Raw genomic sequence first — 23904 nt, forward strand, 5'->3', positions numbered from 1 at the left:
TGGAGTCTATGTATTTTTCTGAGTTTTCTGGAATTTTTTCAGAATTTTTGGACCTCGTTTTCGGTCCCGAGGCAGAGTAAAAAATTCAAAATTTTGTATTTCGAATCGAACCGGACCGGATCGGACCGGTCGAATCGGACCGATGTTCTTCTCTTTTTCTTCCTCCCGCGCGCGACGTTCCCTCTCCCTTTTCTCTCTCTTTTCTCTCTCCTCCCCTCCCCGCCTCTGCGTCCCCACCTCGCTCGCCTCCCGGTATCCCCCGCCTCGCTAACGGCCGGAACGCTTCATGACGCCCCTCCGCTTCTCCGGCCAAAATCCGGTCGATCCGGCCACCAATTGGACCGGGTCTTGTGTTAAAAATCATCTACTCGGCGAGAGCTTTCCATAGACACCAAGAACGCCGAAATCCATCGAGTGGTTTGTCCAATTTTTGCTCGGGAAGTTTTTAGCCCATTTCGACTTTTGGGCTAGATTTCTCGAAAACCGTGAATCCCACGAGAAAACCGAGGCTACCAGCACGCTCCACTCGTCGAGAGCTTCGCAACGACATAAATTTCGAATTTTTCCAAAACCGTTTTTCGGTGGGTCCCACGGAACTTCGCAGTGTTTTTCCGAGCATTAAATGAGCTTAGAAAATTCTGAAAAATTTATGTACTAACCCCCGTGTTATGGGTTTCATGTAGGTATCCTCGATTCGCGGAAATTCGACGATTGGCGGGTTTGCGAAATGGAAAAGTCTCGAATTGGACCGAGGTTTTGGCTAGCCCCCATTGTCGACGTCGGCGCGTTCCCGAAGTCGGAATCGGCAAAGGTAAACCCGAACCTTGTTTTTACGTAATTTTCTAGTGCTTAAATAGAATTAAAAATCCGTAAAATATTCGTGGTAGCTTAGAAAATTATGATTCTTTTTGCAATAGCTTAGTAATATTGCTAAGGACCGCGGGGCAAAGTTTTAGAATTTTTAGAGCTGATTTGGGCAGTTTTTGCAAAAATGGTCAATTATAGGGACTAAATTGAAATTTTACATATTGTGATGGATGATTGATTTGATGGGCCCAGGAGGGGCTGTGTGATGTGATTGAGTTGTGGATATAAGGATTGTGAGTATAGAAGTGTATTTTGAGCCCTTTTGCAGGTTGGGTAGGTCTTAGGTATAGGGGAGACTCTGCCGGATTTTCGGCACGACTTAGGACGTATTGGTCTTTTTCTTTGTTTGTATTGAGTCAAATTTATTAAATGATTGTAATAAAATTGTTAGGTGAGCCGGGACAACCTTCTTCCTCCGCCCAGCCGCCTCAGTGACCATTGTTAAGTCTGTGAGTAGAATATTAATTTTAATTGTAATTTCGATATTATTATATGTTCAAGCATGCCCATGCATCACTTATATGCATATATTTATGTAGTTAAACTCTAGGCACGATTTATGTTGCATTCATAACTGTTGATGTGCCATGGATGTTGTTGTGGTAATTTGGAGCAGTGTGCGTGCGTTGGCGTGCGTGTGATGTGGTGTGGACTATGGATAGGACGGGGTAGTCACGGCTTGAGTAATTGGGGACCGATCCTTCGAGGGTAGTCACGGCTTGAGTAATACGTTGGGACCCTCGATTTGGTTATTAAGTGGAAGTCCGAGCTTGAGTAATTGGCACGGGTTGGATTTAAGAGAGCTGTATAGGGGATCAACTCCCATATGTTATGATTGATACTACAGGGTGTGTGAGTGCTCCAAATTACCTTTTTGATGCTATGATGTGAATTTATTGCTGATGTTGCACTTCATTCCACAGGTTGCATTAGTTTTAGATAGCTATAGAGATTATGGTTAAAATTGATATTTTACTCTCTGAGTCGAACGCTCACTCCTGTTCAATATTTTTACATGCCACATGAGGATATTTTGAGGTTAACCTGCTTTCTTCCTCGCAGGTCGATTATTAATGTTTGTATAATCTTGTTAAATCTTAGAATTTTCGCATGTGTTAGAAATGTTTATTTGATTTGGGTCTGTAAACTAAATTATTATTTTGGGACCTGTAAACTTAATATGCTATGCATGTTTGATGGATTGGATGAGGGAGCTGAGCTCCCATTTATTATTATGTTGATGAGTATGTGGAGGGTGAGCTGAGCTCCCAAAATGACTATATATTGTGTTTACAGGTCGGGTGAGTCAAAAACTCCCCGTTGGAAAGTCCATTTTATGGCGGACTCGTTTGTTTTCTTGAAATTGGGCCCAAATGGGCCTTAGAATTGGGTAAATGAGCAGTTAGGCTTACTACGCCTCGGGGCTTTAGGGTGGCAGTCCTAGTCTTAGTCCGGCCCATTGGTTGGGTCGTGACAGATGTGGTATCAGAGCTTAGGCTCCAGATTCTTAGGGAATGTTTGTCTAAAATATCGGGAAGAGTCTACTAGGAGTCACATGCGGAAAAATAGGGTCCACATTCGTCTTGCATTGTCGTCTTTGCTTCTAGTTTCTGCTTCATATATTGTGTATAAATATGAGTCTATAGAGCTCTGTAATGAGCAGTTTTAAATTTTGTGGCCTAATGCTGCTGAATTTCAGGAAAATGCGTAGAAGCAGGAGAGCTGCCACTGCACCAGAACCAGATGTGCCTGACGAGGTGTCGGCACAGGATGAGGCGCCTGCCCCGAGGAGGCGGGGTAGGAAGCCTAGAGCTGCTCAAGTAGAAGAGCAGCTACCACCATCTGAGATCGATCTTTTATGGCACAGGGTCCCATGGACCCCAAGGCAGCTACTCTAGCTGGTCTGCAGAGAACCATCGATATGATGGCGCAATATATGGTACACCCTTGATCCACCGCACCAAGAGGGGAACCTTATAAGCAGATAATTAATTTCAAGAAGTTGGTGCGGAACTTATGATGTGTCGACGATGCATATCGGTTTTGGATTCGCAAGCAGCAGTCTGATTGGTGATAGGAGGCGATAGAGTGTATCTGACATGTCATGGGGCCTATGCCTAGACAATGGATGAATGACTACGTGTTACCTCGGATGGAGGGTTTATCATGGGCTCAGTTTGTGGAACTGTTCATCAATCGGTTTGTGCCAGAAAGTTTCAGAGATTAGAAACAGTGGGCCTTTGAGGCCTAAGGCGAATGGTAGGTGCAGTAGATGAATATGCTCTGAAATTTGCGAATTGAGCAGATATGCCCCTACAGTAGCTACGAAACTATGAAGGTGAAGAGGTTCCTAAAGGGGCTTGACAGAGGTATGCAAACTGGCCATGATGCAGTCGGTCTTTTGATGTGGTGGTTGATCGAGCAGACAGATTGAGATTAGCTATCTTTGTGGATGACTGGAAGAGCAAAGAAACACAGAGCAGAGGGTTCTTCAGGTGTTCCCCAAATGGGTACTCGGATAGTGGTTGCCAGAGTAATTACAGAGGAAAGGGTAGGAGCAAGAGAAGTGGTTTTAGACACAGACCACGAGGATAGTGCAGATCCGGTAGTAGTCACGATTGGTGCAGTTCAGATCCTCCTTGGCACCTTGTGCAGTGTGGAAGAGGACATTGGACCTTGTTTGATGGGATGGAGTATGCTTCAGTGTAGCCAACGGTCACTTTGCTAGAGAATGCCGTGTTGATGAGCCACAGATGGGGTCACGAGGTTACATTGCAAATGTTCCTCGGCGATTGTATCCGGTGCTTCCAACATGGCGGGATCGATTCGGTGGCCAGGCCGAGGACAAGGGGGACGTGGATTTGGAGGCAGATCAGGAGGTAGAAGTTAGTATCAAGGTTCTGCCACTCAGGGTAGGGGTCAAGCTCGAGTTTTCACCCTGACCCACCAGGATGCTCAAGCTTGGTATTCTTTTCTTATGAGGCTCGTGTTTTGATAGATCCGGTGCTACGCACTCATTTGTCTCCCTGTGTTTGCCATGAGGTTGGGTAGAAACCCTACAACTTTAGAGTGCCCTTTGTCAGTAGCTACCCCACTTAGTGACAACATAGATGTAGATATGGTTTTTCCGGGTAGCCCAGTGGTAGTGGATGGAAAGATCCTCCCAGCTGACTTGGTTCCTCTACTAGTGATGGATTTTGATGTAATCCTGGGGATGGATTGGTTGTCAACTCATCATGCCACTTTCAGAACAAAAGGTGTATTTCCACATACAGGTGTGGAAGAGTTTAGCTTTGATGGTGTGAGCGTGGCTCCATATAATTTGGTGTCGACAATTAGTGCTAGAAAAATGTTGAGGCGTGGATGCCAAGGGTATTTGGCATTGGTGAGAGATACATCTGTAGAAGGTGTCAGCATGGAAAATGTTCCTGTTATCAGAGAATTTATGGATGTCTTCCCAGAGGAGCTTCCAGGGTTGCCACCAGGAAGGGAAATAGAGTTTTGTATTGATGTTTTGCCGAGTACAAATCCCATATCCATGCCACCTTACAGGATGGCACCAGCAGAATTGAAAGAGCTAAAGGAGCAACTACAGGAGCTTTTGGACAAGGGTTTTATACGTCCGAGCACTTCACCTTGGGTCGCTCCTGTTCTATTTGTGAGAAAGAAAGGATGGGTCATTGAGGTTGTGTATCGACCGGTGAACAAGGTGTGAAGAACAAGTATCCACTTCCTCGGATCGATGATCTGTTTGATCGGCTCAAGGAGCTAGATTCTTTTCCAAGATAGACTTGCGATCAGGCTACCATCGATTGAGAATCGGGAATGAGGACGTGTCCAAAGCGGCTTCAGGACAAGATATGGTCATTATGAGTTCTTGGTGATGTCTTTTGGACTCACTAATGTACCAGCGACCTTCATGGACTTGATGAGCAGGTGTTCAAGCCATTTTGGACCGTTTGTCATCGTATTCATAGATGACATTCAGTATACTCTCGGACCGAGGAAGAACACGTGTGGCACTTGAGGATGGTGTTGCAGACGTTGAGGAGCACGGTATATGCTAAATTTTCAAAATGTGAATTTTGGCTAGAAAGCATCTCATTCTTGGGACCCGTTGTTTCTAGTGACGGATTTCATGTGTATCCCAATAAAATTGAATGGCGATTGGCTTAGGCCTACAACGATCCGAGGTGCGAAGTTTTGGTTTAGTGGCTACTATAGGCGTTTTGTACAAGATTTCTCCGGGATAGCGGCTCCCTAACTAAGTTGACCGGAAGAATGTTCCATTCATTTGGACAGATGATAAGGTGAGTTTCGAAGCTTAAGGAGTGTCTAACCACGCCTGTGTTAACACTACGTGAGTGGTGAAGGATACAGTGTATTGTGACGCCTCGAGTTGGCCTAGGGTGTGTTTTGATGCAGAATGGAAAGGTAGTGGCTTATGCTTCAAGGCAGCTAAAGAGGCATAAGCAGAACTACCCCACCCATGATTTGGAAATAGCGGCTGTAATCTTTGCACTTAAAATCTGGAGACACTACCTGTATGGTGAAGTGTGCGAGATATACACCGACCACAAAAGTTTGAAGTACATCTTCCAGTAGAGGGATTTAAACTTGAGACAGAGGAGATGGATGGAGCTTCTGAAAGACTATGATTGCACCATCCAGTACCACCCTGGGAAGGCCAATGTTGTAGCAGATGCCTTGAGGAAGAAAATCTTCTGGTAGTTTGGCACACATTTCAGTAGAGAAGAGACCATTGATTCAGGAGGTACATGAGTTGATGGATCAAGGTTTAATCCTAGATCTTTCAGATGAGGGGGTATTGTTGGCTCACTTTTTAGTGAGGCCAGACTTGAGGGACAGAGTTAGAGTTTCCCAGCACAGAGACCAACAATTGATGAAGATCATAGAAAGAGTACAGCAAGGTGAAGGTGGTGAGTTTGGATTTGCCAATGATAGTGCCCTAGTACAAGGTTCTAGGATATGTGTGCCCGATGTAGACAACCTCAGGAATGAAATCATGCGAGAGGCACACTACACATCTGATGTCCACGAGTTCCACCAAGATGTACCATGATGTGAAGGATAGCTATTGGTGGAATGGCATGAAGAGAGACATAGCGGACTTTGTGTCCAAGTACTTGACTTGTCGGAAGGTGAAGTTTGAACACGAGAGACCGTCGGGGAAGGCGCAAGAGCTCCCTATCCCGAATGGAAGTGGGAAATGATCACTATGGATTTTGTGGTAGGTTGCCTCGTACCACGCGAGGATATGTGTCGATATGGGTAATTGTTTATAGCTTGAAAAAATCAGCTCACTTCTTAACTGTAATGACTACATACTGTATGCGGCTCTACATTCGAGAAATAGTCGATTGCATGGAGTTCCGGCTTCCATAATATCGGCGAGGGCTGATTCACTTCTCGGTTTTGGAGAAAGTTGCAGGAGGCACTTGGCACCTGATTGAACTTGATCTGACTTTCCACCTCGAAAGGACAATCCAAACACTGGAAGACATGCTTCGCATGAATGTCTTGGATTTTGGAGGTCAATGGGATGAGCAGCTAGCTTTGGTGGAGTTTGCCTACAACAACAGTTATCACTCCAGCATAGGGATGGCACCCTATGAGGCATTATATGGAAGAAAGTGCAGGTCTCCTCTGTGTTGGACAGAAATGGGGGAAGCGAAGGTGCATGATGTAGACCTAGTGCAGTACACTTCAGAGATAGTTCCTTTAATCGAGGATGAAGCGGAAGAGTTATGCAGATCCCAGACGGAGGAATGTGGAGTTTGCAGTGGGCGACTATGTATTCCTAAAGGTTTCTCCAATGAAGGGAGTCATGAGATTTGGAAAGAAGGGCAAGTTGGCACCTCGGTATATTGGACCTTTTGAGGTTACTGATAGAGTTGGAGCAGTTGCCTACCGGTTAGAGCTACCACCCAACCTTTCTCACGTTCATCCTGTGTTTCACATCTCTATGCTCAGGAAATACATTCCTGATCCTTCTCATGTCTTGCGTAGGATGTGATAGAGCTAAAAGAGAACTTGACATTTGAGGAGCAACCTGTAGCCATAGTGGACTACCAAGTAAGGCAGCTAAGATCCAAACAGATCCCTATGGTTAAGGTTTTGTGGAGGAGTCAATCGGTGGAAGAGTGCACTGGAGTCGAGCAGGACATGCATAGCAAGTACCCTTATCTGCTCAATGTATAATCATGTGCTTTATTACGCCTTGTGTAAAATTCGAGGACGAATTTTTACGTAAGGAAGAATGTAACACCCCAAAATTTTAAATTTTATGAGCATTTTGGTATTTTAATTTTATTTAAATTTTTGGAATTTTTTTAAGATTTTTCGGATTTTAAAAATCGGGTTCGATTTTTCAAAATATAAACTTTGATGATTTTTAAAAATTAATTTAAAGACCACGTGGCAAAACTAAAAATATATTTGGAGTCTACGTATTTTTCGAGTTTCTGGAATTTTTGAATTTTGGACCTCGTTTGGTCAGGCAGTAAAATTCAAAATTTTGTATTTTGAATCGAACGGCCGAATCGGACCGGAGCGGACCGAATCGGACGGTCTTCTTCCCTTTCTTCCTCCGCGGCGTTCCCTCTCCCTTTTCTCTCTTTTCTCTCTCCTCCCTCCCCTGACCGCCTCCCTGCATCCCCACGCGCCTCCGGTATCCCGGTGGCCGGCCGCCGCCCAAGCGGCCGAAAACCAGCGCGAACGCCCCTCCTTAAACTCTCGGCCAAAATTCGGCCGATCGGCCACCAATTGGACCGGGTCTTGTGTCTAAAATCATCTACTCGGAGAGCTTTCCATAGACACCAAGAACGCAGAAATCCATCGAGCGGTTTGTCCAATTTTGCTCGGAAATTTTTAGCCCATTTCGACTTTTGGGCTAGATTTCGTGAATCACGAGAAAACCGAGGCTACGACGCTCCACTCGTCGAGAGCTTCGCAACGACATAAATTTCGAATTTTTCCGACACCATTTTTCGATGGGTCCCACGGAACTTCGCAGTGTTTTTTCGAGCATTAAATGAGCCTAGAAAATTCTAAAAAATTTATGTACTAACCCCCGTGTTATGGGTTTCGTGTAGGTATCCTCGATTCGCGGAAATTCGACGATTGGCCGAAATTCGGAAAGTCTCCGAATTGGACCGAGGTTTTGGCTAGCCCCATTGTCGACGCGTCGGCGCGTTCACGAAGTCTGAATCGGCAAAGGTAAACACGAACCATGTTTTTACTTAATTAACTAGTCCTTAAATAGGAATAAAAATACCTAAAAAATTCGTGTTAGATTAGAAAATTATGATTCTTTTGCAATAGCTTAGTAATATTGCTAAGGACCATGGGCAAAGTTTTAGAATTTTTAGAGTGATTTGGGCGCTTTTTGCAAAATGGTCAATTATAGGGACTAAATTGAAATTTTACATATTGTGATGGATGATTGATTTGATGGGCCCAAGAGGGGCTGTGTGATGTGATTGAGTTGTGGATATATGGATTGTGAGTATAGAAGTGTATTTTGAGCCCTTTTGTAGGTTGGTTAGGTCCTAGGTATAGGGAGACTGGATTTTCGCACGACTTAGGGCGTATTGGTCTTTTTCTTTGTTTGTATTGAGTCAAATTTATTAAATGATTGTAATAAAATTGTCAGGTGAGCCGGGACAACCTTCTTCCTCCGCCCAGCCGCCTCAGTGACCATTGTCAAGTCTGTGAGTAGAATATTAATTTTAATTGTAATTTCGATATTATTATATGTTCAAGCATGCCCATGCATCACTTATATGCATATATTTATGTAGTTAAACTCTAGGCACGATTTATGTTGCATTCATAACTATTGATGTGCCATGGATGTTGTTGTGGTAATTTGGAGCAGTGTGCGTGCGTTGGCGTGCGTGTGATGTGGTGTGGACTATGGATAGGACGGGGTAGTCACGGCTTGAGTAATTCGCTGGGACCCGATCCTTCGAGGGGTAGTCACGGCTTGAGTAATTCGCTGGGACCCTCGATTTGGTTATTAAGTGGAAGTCCGAGCTTGAGTAATTCGGCACGGGTTGGATTTAAGAGAGCTGTATAGGGGATCAGCTCCCATATGTTATGATTGATACTACAGGGTGTGTGAGTGCTCCAAATTACCTTTTTGATGCTATGATGTGAATTTATTGCTGATGTTGCACTTCATTCCACAGGTTGCATTAGTTTTAGATAGCTATAGAGATTATGGTTAAAATTGATATTTTACTCTCTGAGTCGAACGCTCACTCCTGTTCAATATTTTTCCAGGCCACAGGAGGATATTTTGAGGTTAACCTGCTTTCTTCCTCGCAGGTCGATTATTAATGTTTGTATAATCTTGTTAAATCTTAGAATTTTCGCATGTGTTAGAAATGTTTATTTGATTTGGGTCTGTAAACTAAATTATTATTTTGGGACAAAACTTAATATGCAATGCATGTTTGATGGATTGGATGAGGGATCTTAGCTCCCATTTATTTTATTTTGATGAGTATGTGGAGGGTGAGCTCCCAAATGACTATATATTGTGTTTTGAGTCAAAACTCCCGTTGGAAAGTCCATTTTATGGCCGGACTCTGTCCGTTTGTTTTCTTGAAATTGGGCCCAAATGGGCCTTAGAATTGGGTAAATGAACAGTTAGGCTTACTACGGGCCTCGGGGGCTTTAGGCTGGCCCAGGTCCTAGTGCCGGTCCGGCCCATAGGTTGGGTCGTGACAACCACAAAGTGTAGAATATTACAGTATTTATCTGCCCCTACCCTCCGCTACTACCACACGTCTCATTTTTTATTCCAATCGGGTTGCAGTGTAAAATTTTAAGTCGGATCCCAATTCGAGTCCAGTCCATGAAAAATTTATCCAAAATTCAAGCAACAAAAATAATAGTATTCCCTACAACTTCTACACCCACATAATCAAATTATACACATGAAATTCAATTCTTGGTAAATCGAAGAAAATGGAAATCTGAAACTTTTCTTGGTAATATTCAATAGATTGAGTTTGAAGGAAAAGGACATGGGGATATAGAAACATCAGCAACACCTTTAGGCATCTGAATAACCTTTTTCATGGCAGGCCTTAAAGATGGATCCTCCTGAATGCACCAAAATGATACCATTAGTAACCTTTCCAACCTCTTCATGTCTTGCATTGCCTCATCATTCTCTTCCAGCTTATCTAATCTGCCTTGTCTATAGCAATTATAGGCCCAATGAACCAGTATCACTGCCTCTTCATTCTCAGTTTCCATTTTAATGCTCTACCTCCTGCAAGTGATCTCTAAAAGCATCACCCCATAACTATAAACATCCACTTTAGCTGAAATTGGTGAATTCCTGAACCATTCGGGTGCTACATACCCTCTAGTCCCCCTAATGGCACATGCTTCACGAAAAAGGTGAACTTTGTTGCAGACATATAAATGCAAGGGCAACTAGCAAAATGGATTGCCATTTCTTTCTTTATTCATCATTATAGTGTAGTTTTCCTTGATCCTTCCATTTGCTAATGCTACTATTGAACTATGACTTGATCAAGTGAACCGCTACTCTGTAAATTTCACAATAATTTAGAATCTTTGCGATGACAGCAACCAGCTAAAAACTTCTACATCTATTTTAGGAGATGGATTCAAACTGATGATTGAGCAAGTGAGTAAGCTCAAGATTTCCTTGATTGATATGTTTGCTTTTTCTTTGATTTTCAGCATGAACTCTCCTGCCCAGTGAAGACAACATGCTCACCTCTCTAGGTTGTCCCTCTCCACTCTTCTTCCCAGCTTTCACTCTCTTCCATCCATCTTTCTTTTCGCTTTCACAGTTTCTTTCGACCTCGAAACACTACAATCACTTGCTCTGTAAAGTAGGTTTTTTTTAGCCTTTTTGTAATCGAATTCTATTCTTGACTAATATATAAGCAAATTAACTTTTATTATTATTATTATTATTATTATTCTCTGTTTTACGGTCAAGTTCAAGCCCCAGTTTCAGCCCACACCTAAAAGCCCAAGCACAAGTCTGAATGTTTTGGTGTTTTTTGCCAAACATACGATCTCATTCCCATTTTTCTGTTAAATTATATGTATGCTATTTTTATGTAGCTATATGTGACTCAACCTGAAAATTGTGTAAAAAGTAAGATATGTGATGGTAATATTCTACTTATTAGGAAATACACATTAGGATTTAAAAATTTTGACTGATTATATTTTACTCTTTTAATTATATTAAAACTTTTTTTCTTGCCTTGGCAGTAGACGTAAATCTTACGGTTGAATATTGTGCAATTATGTCTGTTCCTTAAATTTGCGTTAAATATATATATATATCTTCTTTGTGCAAGCACATAGACATTACTCTTCATCTTTAATGATCTCTTTCTTTTTGGAGGGTAGCTGGGTATAGATCCCTATTTACAAAAGTTTTAAGTTTTACTTGCAGCAATATAAGAGTTTCAGAATTTCTCATCTCATACTTTCTTTTGATGGATTCCAAATTTCGCATATTTGGTTGCAGAAATAGCAAGCTAACTCAAATCCTCAAAGATTCCTTAGCTAAGGGACTATTCTCTAATTGTGAGGCATTGCCAACATTGATAAGCCTCATTTGTCGGAGACTTGGAGGCATGGACCCTGTGAATGGATACAGGAATAATCGACAATATTGAATTCAATATCTAATGATGCTAGGAGTTATACAACTAAAGAAATGACAAAAGGATAGTTTCAGCAGATTGAACTAAATGGGGAAGGACATGGTGGCACAGAAACTTGAACAACACCTTCAAGCATCTGTGTCACGGTCCTCACGGACGGTCTTAGAGATGGATCCTCTTGGATGCACCATATTGCCACCATCACTAGCTTTTCTACCCTTTTTATGTCATTTCTTGCCTCCTCATCATTTTCCACTAGTTTATCCAATCTTTTTACTTTGTAGCAGTCATAGGCCCAATCAGCTAGTATGACCTCTTCTTCATTCTCGCTTTCCATTTCAAGGCCCCTTCTACAACATATGATCTCTAATAGCATCACTCCATAACTATAAACATCTACTTTTGCTGTGATTGGCATGTTCCTGAACCATTCTGGGGCAACATATCCTCTAGTCCCTCTAATGGCCGTATGTGTACGAGTTTGATCACTCATCAGAAGCTTAGCCAATCCAAAGTCTGAGATCCTTGCAGTAAATGAATCATCTAGAAGAATGTTTTGGGGTTTAATGTCACAGTGGATTATCTGTGTGCTGCACTCTTCATGCAAGTATGTGAGTCCTCTTGCAATCCCAAATGCCATTTGCAATCGTTTGTTCCAGTCAGGTCTTGATATTCCAAAAAGGAAGCTAGCCAAGGTACCATTGCTCATGAATTCATACACCAAAAGCTTGTTTGAGCCCTCATCGCAAAATCCAACCAACCTAACCAAATTCTTGTGATGGGTTTTGGCTATTGCGCTTACTTCTGTTTTGAATTCCTTCTCGCCTTCTTGCACCATCCTGTCTAGCTTCTTGACTGCAACATAGGTTTTTGAACTTGAGGATATTAACACTCCTTTGTATACAGTGCCAAAAGCACCTCTTCCGAGCTCTTCCTTGAATCCATCTGTGGCTTCTTCTAGGTCTCTATATGTGAAAGTGCGTTGATTTGTTTCTAAAATGTTGGATGTTTTAGTTCTATTCAGTCTGTTTTTGTACGAGTAGAAAACGAACAGAGTTATTGCTGCTACAAGTAGGAAATTAAGGAATACTGAGCTACCCAAGAATACCGCTCCCACCAGAATCAAAGTTGTTCTATCTTTCTTCTCTACGTTTGAATTCCCAACAGAAGGTTCATCAGAAGAAGCATCAGATTTACTTACCTTGATCAGAGCCTTGCCATAGGTGTTATAATCCAGCCTTCCTTTTGAAAGTGGCAGTTTTTTGTTCCAACAGGTCCCCTCCTTGATGACAGCAACCATGCAGTTGCAATCAGAAAGGCATAATCTCCTGCAATCATCTTCATTTAGCCCTTGTAATTGTTCATAGTTTGCAGAAACTGGCCAATATGCATTTGGTAGCTCCTGCATTACATACAAATCCTCAGGTTTTGTATTGTCTTGCTGACAATTTGGAATTCTATTTTGCTTGCAGCCATTCAATTTATTGTTTGGATCGGAGAGGGAAAACCCTGGAAGGCATTCACAAAATGGCCTTCGTTTTTCATCAAGTTTGCAGTAGCTGTTATATCCACAGGGGCCACCACCCAAATCAGTGGCGATACCAGTGTCCATATCAGAGCAAATGTCATTTGGGACTGACCAGATGGCATACCAAGTCTGCCCCCAGCTTCCATTAGTTTGAGTTCTTGGATGAGCATATAGTGCAAAAATTCCATCTGCTTGAGTTCTTGGATGAGCATATAGTGCAAAAATTCCATCAGCTTCAAGCGTTGCCCTGTAAAAATAATCTCCTGTGGATTTTGTTCTGCTTTTTGTGAGGTTGACAACACTTCCATTCCTAACGAAAACATTGAGATCACCTGACTCATTAAAGACCATTCTGTAGCCAGAATTCATTTCATCAGCACCATCTGTATTGCTCTTGTAATAAGCTGGATAAGGAAAATCAGTGGGCAAGCCAATAGGACGGAGCACCAGATTGCCATCTGTTTTCATGAACAACTGGAACCTTCCCTTCGAGTAGTTTGTTTCTGTTTGCCGAGAAGATAGCTTCCCTCCAAGTTCCAGTACTTGAGTTGGCAAGATTGTGTCTGTGGGGTTCTTGAAACTCTCCCATAGATAATTAGAATCTCTTCCTGCAAGAACAAAATTACCATCATCTAGCATGGCAGCGTATGCAACTCCATCAGTGCTAGACTTGGGATTCCAGATTTCTTGACCTTGCGGACCTGTGAGTGTGAAGTTGCCATTATTACTAAGCTGAAGCTTTGATCCTTTTGGTGCTGGATCGTCTCCATTTGCATACCAAACTAATGTCCTCTCTGGTATTTTGTCATACCAGATGGCCAGCAAGAAGAGATCTTGATTGTTGATACGGCTAAACCCAAAGGCGAAATCCCCAGAAGGTGATTTCCAAGAAGCATCCTCAGAAGCAACAAGAGATGATCCTAAACTAATGTTTGCATTTTGTGCTTCTAAAAGAAATAGTAAAGAGAGAATACTGCACAGGACAAGGTGGTGAAGAATCAGAAAACCCATAGCTAATTTAGATTAGCATGCACAAAAGTGGTTGCAGAGCTAGTGCTTAAAATATTTAGCAACTCTAAAGAAATTAAGTTTCTTTTCAGCTCCAGTAAATGTGGTTTAAAATGTCAAAAGTTCTTTGCTATTTTTGACACGTATTTTGCTTATATTGGTTTTACTTCAAAGTAGTGGTGGCTATGGTTAGTTTGAAATCAGAATTAATTGATTCAATTTGAAATTAAAACAAATTAAATATAAATTGATTAAAATCAAACTTAAATTAATCAAAATTAATTTAAAAAACAGCACCCAAGCTTGACTTTTTTTTAAGAGGTTTACTGGCTTAAGAAAGCATAGTTCAATTTACTTTTGGGCCGTGATAAACTTGAACAATACTTGTTCAAAAATGGTTGGATGATAGGTTTAGCATTGATATCATGTTGAGGTCACTAGGGAAGCTTACAAAATTTCTCAGGGACACCTGGAAAGCAAAACAATCCTTGCTTCGTTAACCATATTCTCCAATTTCTAATAGTTAAGTTTCAACCTTATCATGAAAGTGCTTTTAGATTTTTCAGAAGCAAAATGGTCAATGTTTAAGTTTCATTTTACTTTTTGAGTTGACAAGACCTTCATTACGTGCTTATTAAACATGTTTTGCAAGAGCAATTTCTATATCTTCTAGTATTTGAAATATCTTAACAAGAGAGTCCTGAAAAGACTTTTGACTTGAGGACGTACATCATCTTCAACACTCTTATTTGGTTGAGGTAAAAAGTTCTCTTATTTGTTTTGCTAATCAATTTGTCAGGAATTACGCCATTCTAATTCCTTTGTGCAAGAAAAAGTTCTCTCTCTCTCTCTCTCTCTCTCTCTCTATATATATATATATATATGTATATATTTGTTTTCTGGTATCAAGGATTAGAAAAGGATTGCATTCTCTCAGCAACTTTTACACCCACATAATCAAATTATACAAATAAAATTCAATTCTTGGTAATACTGAAGAAAATGGAAATGTGAAATAGAACTTTTCCAATTTTTCTTGGTAATATTCAATAGATTGAGTTTGAAGGAAAAGGACATAGGGGCATAGAAACTTCAGCAACACCTTCAAGCATCTGAATAACTTTTTTCATGGCAGGCCTTAAAGATGGATCCTCCTGAATGCACCAAAATGATACCATAAGTAACTTTCCAACCTCTTCATGTCTTGCATTGCCTCCTCATCATCCTCCGCCAGCTTATCTAATCTGCCTTTTCTATAGCAATCATAGGCCCAATGAACCAGTATCACTTCCTCTTTCATTCTCAGTTTCCATTTAATGCTCTTCCTGCAGCAAATGATCTCTAAAAGCATCACCCCATAACTATAAACATCCACTTTGACTGAAATTGGTGAATTCCTGAACCATTCAGGTGCTACATACCCTCTAGTCCCCCTAATGGCTGTGTGAATTCTAGTTTGGTCGCTCATCAATATCTTTGCCAATCCAAAATCAGAAATTTTTGCTGTTAATGAATCATCAAGAAATATGTCTTGGGGATTAATATCGCAGTGGATAATTTGCCTATTACACTCTTCATGCAGGTACACAAGCCCCCTCGCCATCCCAATTGCCATTTGCATTCTTGTTTTCCAATCAGGCCTTGAAAATCCAAAGAGCAAGCTAGCCAATGAACCATTGCCCATGAACCCATAAACCAGAAGCTTGTGCAGGCCTTCATCGCAGAATCCAAGCAATCTAACCAAATTCTTGTGCTGGGTTTGGCCTATCACATTCACTTCAGTCTTGAATTCCTCCTCCCCATGTTGAACCAGCTTGTCTAACTTTTTCACTGCAAAAAATTCCTTGTATTTGTTGGTAAGACTCCTTTATATACAATGCCAAAAGAAACTCTTCCAAGTTCTTCTCTGAACTCATCTGTGGCTTCCGGTAGCTCTTCATAAGTATAAGATCGAACACTTCTTTCCAGCATACCTGGTACCCTAGGAAGGGCATGTCGATTATGGGATACAAAATATACAAGAACTATAATTGCCACTGCAAATAGGAGGTTGAGGAACACAGAGCTACCTAAAAGAACTGATCCCACAAGAACAAGAGATTCTTGATCTTCCTTTGTGCTGCTAATAACATCACCCCCAACAATGTCAGGTTTCATCACCTTGATAAAGGCCGTACCAGGAGTACTTGGATCCATTCTGCCACTTGAGAGTGGTAATTTCTTCTTCCAGCAACTTCCATCTCTAAGAACAGCAACTACACATTGACAATCCGGTCAGCAGGAGTCTCTACATTCACCTTCATTATATGGAAGCTGTCATTCGTAATCAGAAGTAGGCCAAAAAGTGCTAGATAACATATGCATATCATATATAGCTTATGGGTTAGGACCTATTTCCTCACATTTTGGAACTCTGTCTAACTTGCAGCCACCAAATTTATTATCTGCATCAAAGATGCTATATCCAGGTGGACATTCACATGTTGGCCTGCGATTCAGGCCAAGAATGCAGATGCCGTTAAACCCACAAGCTCCGCTGCCTAATCTCCCTAAAATGTCCGTGCAGATGTTGTCTGGAACAGCACAGACAGGAAACCATGACTGATCCCAGGTTCCATTAACTGAAGCCTTGGGGTGAGCATATTGTACAAGAACTCCATCATAATCCAAAGTCACCCTGTGATAAAAATTGCTGCTTGGAACCATAATTCCCAAGGTCAAGTCGGCAAATTTTCCATTTATTCAAACAATATAGAGGTAACAAGTCTCGTTAAAGACCAAAAGATGACCAGGATTTGTGCTATTAACACTGTCAGAAGTGTCACTATGATAGTAAGCATCATATGCAAATTCTGTAGGCAGGGCTAAGGTATTAAGCACAACATTGCCTTCTGGTAAGAAGCGAAGTTGCAATCTCCCTTTCGAATAGTTACTTGGCATTTGACGAGAATATAGAACTGCTCCAATTCCTAGTACTTGAGTTGGTAGGATGATGTCTGTGGAATTTCCGAAGCTCTCCTAGGCAATTTCTATTTCCAAGCACCAAATTACCTGTATCAAGCATCCCAGCATAAGCAACTTCAGTTGAGTTCATGTCAGCTTTCCAAATTACATGGCCCTGTGGATTATTAAGTTTGAATTGGCCATCTTTCGTGAGCTCAACTATTGATCCTTTCAGCACTGGATTTTGGCCATTTGCAGTCCAAACTACAGTTTTCTCAGGAATTTTGTCATACCATATTGCAAGCAGGAAGGATGATTGATTTTCAAGGCGTCGAAACCCAAAGGCAAAATCACCAGAAGGTGATTTCCATGAAGAAGAGTCATCATAAGAAGCAAGCAAAGATGATCCCAAAGTAATGTTCTTGGTAGTTTGAGCAGCTACAAGAAATGGTAAAAGAAAAGGAAGCAAGAGGCAGGGATTATAAAAAGTTGGATATGCCACTGGCACAGAAAATTTCGAATTACACGTCTTGCAAGAGGGAAGTTCAAGGTTCAGACTATATAGGCCAGAATTCCAAGCCTTTCTGCATTTTTCCCCCTCATTTTCTAGTCAAGACAATGTGCTAGTGCTGTTTAAATTCAGTTGGTTATTATAAAATTATCGAAACAGCCTAAACATTTTCTCTTCTGATCATCCTAGTCTACATTTGGATGGTAAACCCCCAATTCTTTTTCTAAATAGATTATTCTGAAGACTGCTGGAATATTTTGAATGAGATAAAAGCAAGACAAAACAAAAACCTTCTAACGTAATAACAATGCCTTGACTTGCTTGAGAACATGTCAATGCCTAATTGTTTAGCCTTTCATATAAGAAAAAAAAAGGTAGATATCAGAATACAACCATTGACCAACAATCATAGTAAATTTCACCATAATCAACCATCAGAGTTCAACAAATTCTCTACTTTGTGACCTCCACAGTTGAACCAGGAAATGCCTAGAAAAGTCAAGCTTAATTAACTTAATAGATGGATTCGGAAAACCTGCATTCCGCATGAAATTTCGGATTTTTCTTTTGTTTTTCTCCCTTTTATTGGAGATAAGTTAATACGAGAAACCACATTTGTGCATGAGTTTAATCAATGTACACACCAGCTTATAAAAAAAAAAAAAAAAAATCAATGTATTCACGAGAATGTTTATTGAAAAATTTGGAGTGTTCAACTCCAACCGGCATTTAAACGTAAAATTGACTTGCTATGATCCCAGAAGTGAAAAGATCTCAATCTCAATGTACATGGTGAGAACACAGATGAATCAAAGACGGGTAGAAAAGGCATCAATGTGGGCAATGACTGCACCTAGAGGCATGTTTGGTTCGTCGATTGCAGTTATTTAGTGATGATCCATTTTTAGCCATCAACGATCCGATGTAAACTTTAAAATCTAATACAAGAGTTAAACGTTTACTAAAACCCTCAAATCAGCGCTTGGAAGCCTAACAATTGACTCACAAATCAATGCCCAAAATTAAAATGATTCATGTTACCATTGGCCAGTGCTGCCCATTAGCTAGTGCACCATACAACTTCATGTACTGGATAAAATGATTCATGCTCCCAAACTATATACCAAATTCAACACCACACACTTGCCTTTGTTTCCAGAAAAATGCACGTTTCAGTCTCCTCAAAGTAGTAATTACACTTAGGGCACCAAAATGGACCCGCTCTACTTGTCTCTACAGCCAACAGTAGAGCTCCAGAAAACGAAAATATTAAAAGACAAATTGAATACTTAATAATTGAGGCATGCAGGAAAGTATACACAAGTACTCTGCTGTTTAGTCTATAGAATAATGGGCACATGTCCTATTTGCAAAAGTAAATCTATAAATCAAAAGCACTCAATACATCAAGACAAGCCCTGAAGCCATATATTGTTTATTTCTCTGTATACCTTATCTCTTTGAAGCATGACTGCAAAGTAAAGATACCATGGTTCTGACAAAAGCGTTCCACTGTAACTTCTCAGATAGCATGAGCTAGAAACCAGCCCATCCAGCGGGTTGAGTAGCTGGCCGACTCCCCACGGTCTTCTCCCCACCAAAGTGCTGAGAACTATTTCCTTCATTACTGGGTCCTGAAATCTGAGTGCTGGCAGCAACAGAAGCTGTAAAACTATCCGCTCCAAAACCCCATGACTCAAATTCAGAAGATGCCTGAGAAACCTGAATTTTCTGGTTTGCATTTCGTGTCCTAACAGATTGAGGACTGTTGGCCTTTGAAAGAGGCTGCTGATGTGACTTGGGATCCTTTGCAAATGCTTGCCATGGCTTGGGCTCTGAATTTGGGGTACTCCAGTCAGATTCTCCTCGCTGCACCAGGAATAAACCCTATCAGTAACATGCACAACTGGATGTAAGCAAAAATAAAATGTTAAAAAATCAGATTCTACTTTCTGTACCTTGGGAGTTGTTGATGATTGAACTTTAGGGGAAGCATGATGCTTATTTGGTGATGGAGTTCTAGTAGCCATTGCTTGCTTGAGCTCCTGTATCTCTTGCCTCTGAGATCGGCAAATGGAAGATAGCTTTTCATACTTTGAAGTCATTTCCACCTTCTCGAAATTTGCTTGCTTCAGTTGCTCTCTAAGCCTCTCTATTTCAGCCTCTAATTCTTCTTCTTTTACTGATTTGCTATTACTGTCTTTGGAGTTCAGCTTATTGCTATCAAATTCAGCAACAAAATTATTAAAAGCCTCATCTTGAAATAAAGACGTGCTATCATTCTTTGATGCTTTCAGCCTCTCCATGCCATGGTCTAATTCTTTCTGGAAGAATTTTATTTCAAAGTCCTTGGAAGTGCCATCCTCGGAAATCTGCGACTTACCATGCACACTCCTCCGAGTGGCATAAGTTTGTGCATTTTCATCTTTTGCAGGGCTGGAATTTTTGGATAAGGTCTGATTCTCCATTCCACACGTATCCTGTCTAGATGTGTTATGGCTAGGTTCTTCATCAAATTTAGGTCTGCTATTGTCTTCAACAGAGAATGAGTCCTTTGCATGTTGAGAGGACCAGAAGGCACCAAGTTGTCCCCCACCTCCCCCTCCCCCAGATGAAGGTGGAGGTGGTGGACTTCTACGAGGCATTGGATGTGACCTATTTGCAAGTTTTGAACCTGTTAATGTTCAAAATAATTTAAAAAGAATGGTCAGTTCTGTAATATACAAGGTTTAAATTGCAAAAGACTTCACATTGTAATTGTAACATGTGATTTTTGTCTATCCCACAAAGGATAGGGAAAAAATAAAGGAAAAAAAAAAGGACCCTAATAATTTGGCCATAGAACCATGCATGACCCCCAAAATAAATTCAAACAACTCATTCTGAAAAAGAGAAATAATTCTCCAGATAAACCAAGCTTTTTATTCAAGGAAATGCTGTCACCTTCATGTACACCAGTAGGCTGCATTTCAGGTGATCCATCAGGCAATGACTTCTGCAGATTAACTGGTAACTGCTCGTTAACACGAAACCACGCCTGCGCCATGGGAAAAATCCCAGAATCAGTAAACAGAATGTTAGAATTTCTGCACCTTATTTTCCCATGGATATGGATGATCTAAAACTAACCTAAGTTCATGGAGATGAATTGCCAATCAAGCAAAGCGCTTGCCTGCGTGATGTCTGGTCTGTCATCTGGTGAAGCTTGAAGCATGTCCCTGATTAAATCTTTTACTGGTGTGCTGTACTTGGGTAAGTCTGGAATGCGATAATTTCCATTCAATATTTGTAACTTTGACTCCCCATCAAATGCATTTTTGAAGTAGCATATACGAAAGAGCAAACAGCCAAGGGCCTGAAAAGTGATAGATCAACTTCAGTTTTCAACAAGGTAAAAATATTCAAATGTTCCTAAATTGCAAATTTAGACGTACATCAATTGACTTACCCATATGTCTACCTTCTCGCTTATAAGATCTCTTCGCAACAGATCCCACATCTAAATCAAGAAAAAGAGGAAAGACTGCAATCAAACATTAATACCACAATGAGTTTAGAAAGATTATTTTCAAAAGCATATTTTTTTCATTCAACCTCAGGGGCTCTATAGGCAGGTGTTGTATACTTTCGGATGTTATCTTCTTCAATTCCCATTTCTTCAGGCTTCTCAAAACGCTTGTGATTGGTAGAGGTACTCCCAAAATCACACAGCTTCCAGAGTCCATCAGGTCCCAATAGAAGATTTTCGGCTTTCAGGTCCCTGGAGATTGCAAAGAAGAAGATAGAAATTGATCACAAAAAGATATCCATGAAGAAATATTAAACCTCCTTTATCAAATAAGCCAGTGTGAAAAAGAAAAAAAAAAGATTCATCCAAACATGTTGGAACAACACTTGTTGATTTTTGTAGAATTCTATAAAAGCGATTGCAAGTTGATTGTACCCCCATTTTACTGTCAGAAATAAGCAACTGTTACAACTTACAAAGGGATACAATTGAAATATCTATTCTAACCATAGAGGAGTATCAATGGAAGACAATAGGAAATTATGCAAATAAGATAAGTAACAAATTATGATAAACCACAGCTATGTCACCCTCACATTTGAGGTACAACCACATGTAGAAAGCACCAACGACACAGATAAAATCAAACCACAAAGAGACAGAAGACAACAATAAGCCACAAGACATTTTACAATGAAACTGGAGTTTCCTTGAGAGTGAATTAATAAGAGAGGGAAAAATATTTAAGGAATTAGTGAATTCACACTAACAAAGATTAAAGTCAAGCATGTAGCATCTCTTACCTGTGAGCGATAGGTGGAGACTGAGAATGCATTGCAAAAACTGCATTGCATGCATCTCTGAATATGGAAAGGACATGTTTCTCCTCAAAATATCCTGATCCTCGGCTCTCCAACACACTAACCAGAGACTTCTCACAAAATTCCATCACAAGGAGTGCTTCCTTGGTCCTTCCCATATCCAAGATGGCATGTGAATATAGCGTGACAATATTGGGATGCCCTTTGAGTGATTTCATCACATTGACCTCCTTCAATGCCAAATCCAGTGATTCCTCATCATTGCATATCATATGCTTTAAAGCATATTGCTTTGATGCATGCACTGCATCCCGAGCTAAGTAAACACAGGAAAAACCTCCCTCAGCAATAGCATTACGGACCTGAATCTTAATATTGCCAACATCAATATAACGGCCTTCAAGCCCTGCTGATTCTTTTTGTGCAAAGGGTTTGAACCTCCACATAGTTGGTATAAAGAAGACAAGAAAAGCACTGCATATACATTGGAAGGGAATAAAATTGATATTCACAGCATGTGAAGGAAAAAAGGCAATAAGGCAAATTAAGTACGAGAGAATCTAATTCCATATTTATGCTTAAATCTTAATTCAGATCAATCAAACTCCATTCGTCTTATGAACCAAGTGTCATTCTTGACTAGATCAACTAAAACAAGAGAAATGAGAATATGCAGATGGGCAGAGACACAAAACTTTTGTAGGATCTTATGCGCGTGATCCATAGATACTTGCACTTGCACACACTCACTTCCGCACACACACACTTACGCACTTACTTCCGTAAAGCCAACCCCATTGAGCTAGTTTTAGTATAATTCTTCAGTTGAGTAAACAAAATAAGCACATAAGGCGATACAGTTTCATTCAAAGTTATCACCATCCCATTAATTTCAATAACGCCCTTCTTACAGAATTCAAAGCATTTAGCTATTAAAAAGTAAAACAAACACGCAGGCAGACACGACATTCATATAAACATAGTCCTAAACAAAACAATAAGCTAAAGTCTTCAATCCCATCTCAAAGAGCTAACATTAAATTCAGATCTAAGTCTCCTAATTCAATATCCATTATTCAATTCTCAAAAATCCCAGAACAACCCATTACTCCAACAAGATCTAATTCATAATCCCACCACTAACCAAACATCCTAAGCTCTTCCTACACTCCCCAAAACCCAAAAAAAAAATAAAAATAAAATTCAAAACCGCGAAAAAAAAAATAAAGTACCTTTTAGAATCTGATTGATTGGGGAAGCCAAAAAAGGAGAGATAAACTCAAAGTATAAGCTAATTAGAATGAAGAAAAACACGGCATGGAAGCTGAAGCTCTCTGGGTTAAGAACACAGATCTGTGTCTCTCCGCGTTAGATCTCAAAAATCAGATATAGAGGGATACAAAGGGCGGCAAATGAGAAGGGAATGTTATATAGAGGAGCAGGAATACGAGAGGGGAGGTAAGGGGTTAATTCTGCGAGGTTGGGAAATTTAGAGACAAATTAACGTGTTTGCACGCGCTACAGAGAAAGTGTTGGAGAGGTGAATTTTTTAGGGGGTTTGTTTGTTACTTTGGTTAACTAATTTGGGGAATTCTTCTCTTACTTAGACCGCATTTAACGTATAAATATGTAAAATTTATTTATTAAATTTAAAATTTTATTATATATTTTATATTTTAAATTTATGTAAGCTTAGTTTAAATAAAAATATTTTAATTATTTTTAATTTTTATTAATATTATTTAAATGTTTAAAAAATATTAAATTAACTTTTTCACCTTTTTAGAGTTAATAATTTTTATTATTTCATTTATTTTATAGAAAATAATTTAAAAATATTTTTTATGCAAATATTTTTGTTTGATTATTTATTAAGTTAATATTATGTGTTTGTGAGTATGTGTATATATTTTTATATTTTAATAAAATTATTAAAATTCAAAAAGTATTTTTTTAAAAAAAATTGTTTTCCTTTAAAAATAATAAAATATTTTTCATTAATATATTTTTTCTATGCCCTAAAC

At 40.1% G+C, this 23904-nt stretch overlaps 2 protein-coding genes and 1 pseudogene across 3 annotated transcripts; all 3 read right to left on the minus strand.

Annotated features, from left to right (window-relative positions):
- Nucleotides 1-11549: 11549 nt before the first annotated feature.
- Nucleotides 11550-14202, minus strand: LOC110669325 (G-type lectin S-receptor-like serine/threonine-protein kinase LECRK3). Its single transcript, XM_021830945.2, has one exon. It carries the CDS (start codon nucleotides 14098-14100, stop codon nucleotides 11632-11634), a length of 2469 nt encoding a protein of 822 aa, XP_021686637.2. The 5' UTR covers nucleotides 14101-14202; the 3' UTR covers nucleotides 11550-11631.
- Nucleotides 14203-14900: 698 nt separating this feature from the next.
- Nucleotides 14901-16803, minus strand: LOC110669356 (G-type lectin S-receptor-like serine/threonine-protein kinase LECRK2; annotated as a pseudogene).
- A 1867-nt stretch (nucleotides 16804-18670) lies between these two features.
- LOC110669322 (uncharacterized) lies at nucleotides 18671-23363 on the minus strand. Of its 2 annotated transcripts, none has more exons than XM_021830936.2 (8): nucleotides 23113-23363; nucleotides 21863-22354; nucleotides 21146-21311; nucleotides 21000-21050; nucleotides 20724-20906; nucleotides 20495-20588; nucleotides 19510-20225; nucleotides 18671-19438 (listed from the first exon to the last, which is right to left on the minus strand). In XM_021830936.2, the coding sequence occupies exons 2-8, from the start codon at nucleotides 22324-22326 to the stop codon at nucleotides 19088-19090; spliced, it is 2025 nt and encodes a 674-aa protein (XP_021686628.2). In that variant the 5' UTR covers nucleotides 22327-22354; nucleotides 23113-23363; the 3' UTR covers nucleotides 18671-19087. The 2 variants fall into 2 exon arrangements, with proteins under 2 accessions (XP_021686628.2, XP_021686629.2); XM_021830937.2 differs by having other exon boundaries at nucleotides 18671-19420; nucleotides 23113-23359.
- Between the last annotated feature and the right edge of the window lie 541 nt (nucleotides 23364-23904).

The sequence above is a fragment of the Hevea brasiliensis genome, chromosome 14 (genome assembly GCF_030052815.1).
Source record: "Hevea brasiliensis isolate MT/VB/25A 57/8 chromosome 14, ASM3005281v1, whole genome shotgun sequence".
NCBI classification, from domain to species: Eukaryota; Viridiplantae; Streptophyta; class Magnoliopsida; order Malpighiales; family Euphorbiaceae; genus Hevea; species Hevea brasiliensis.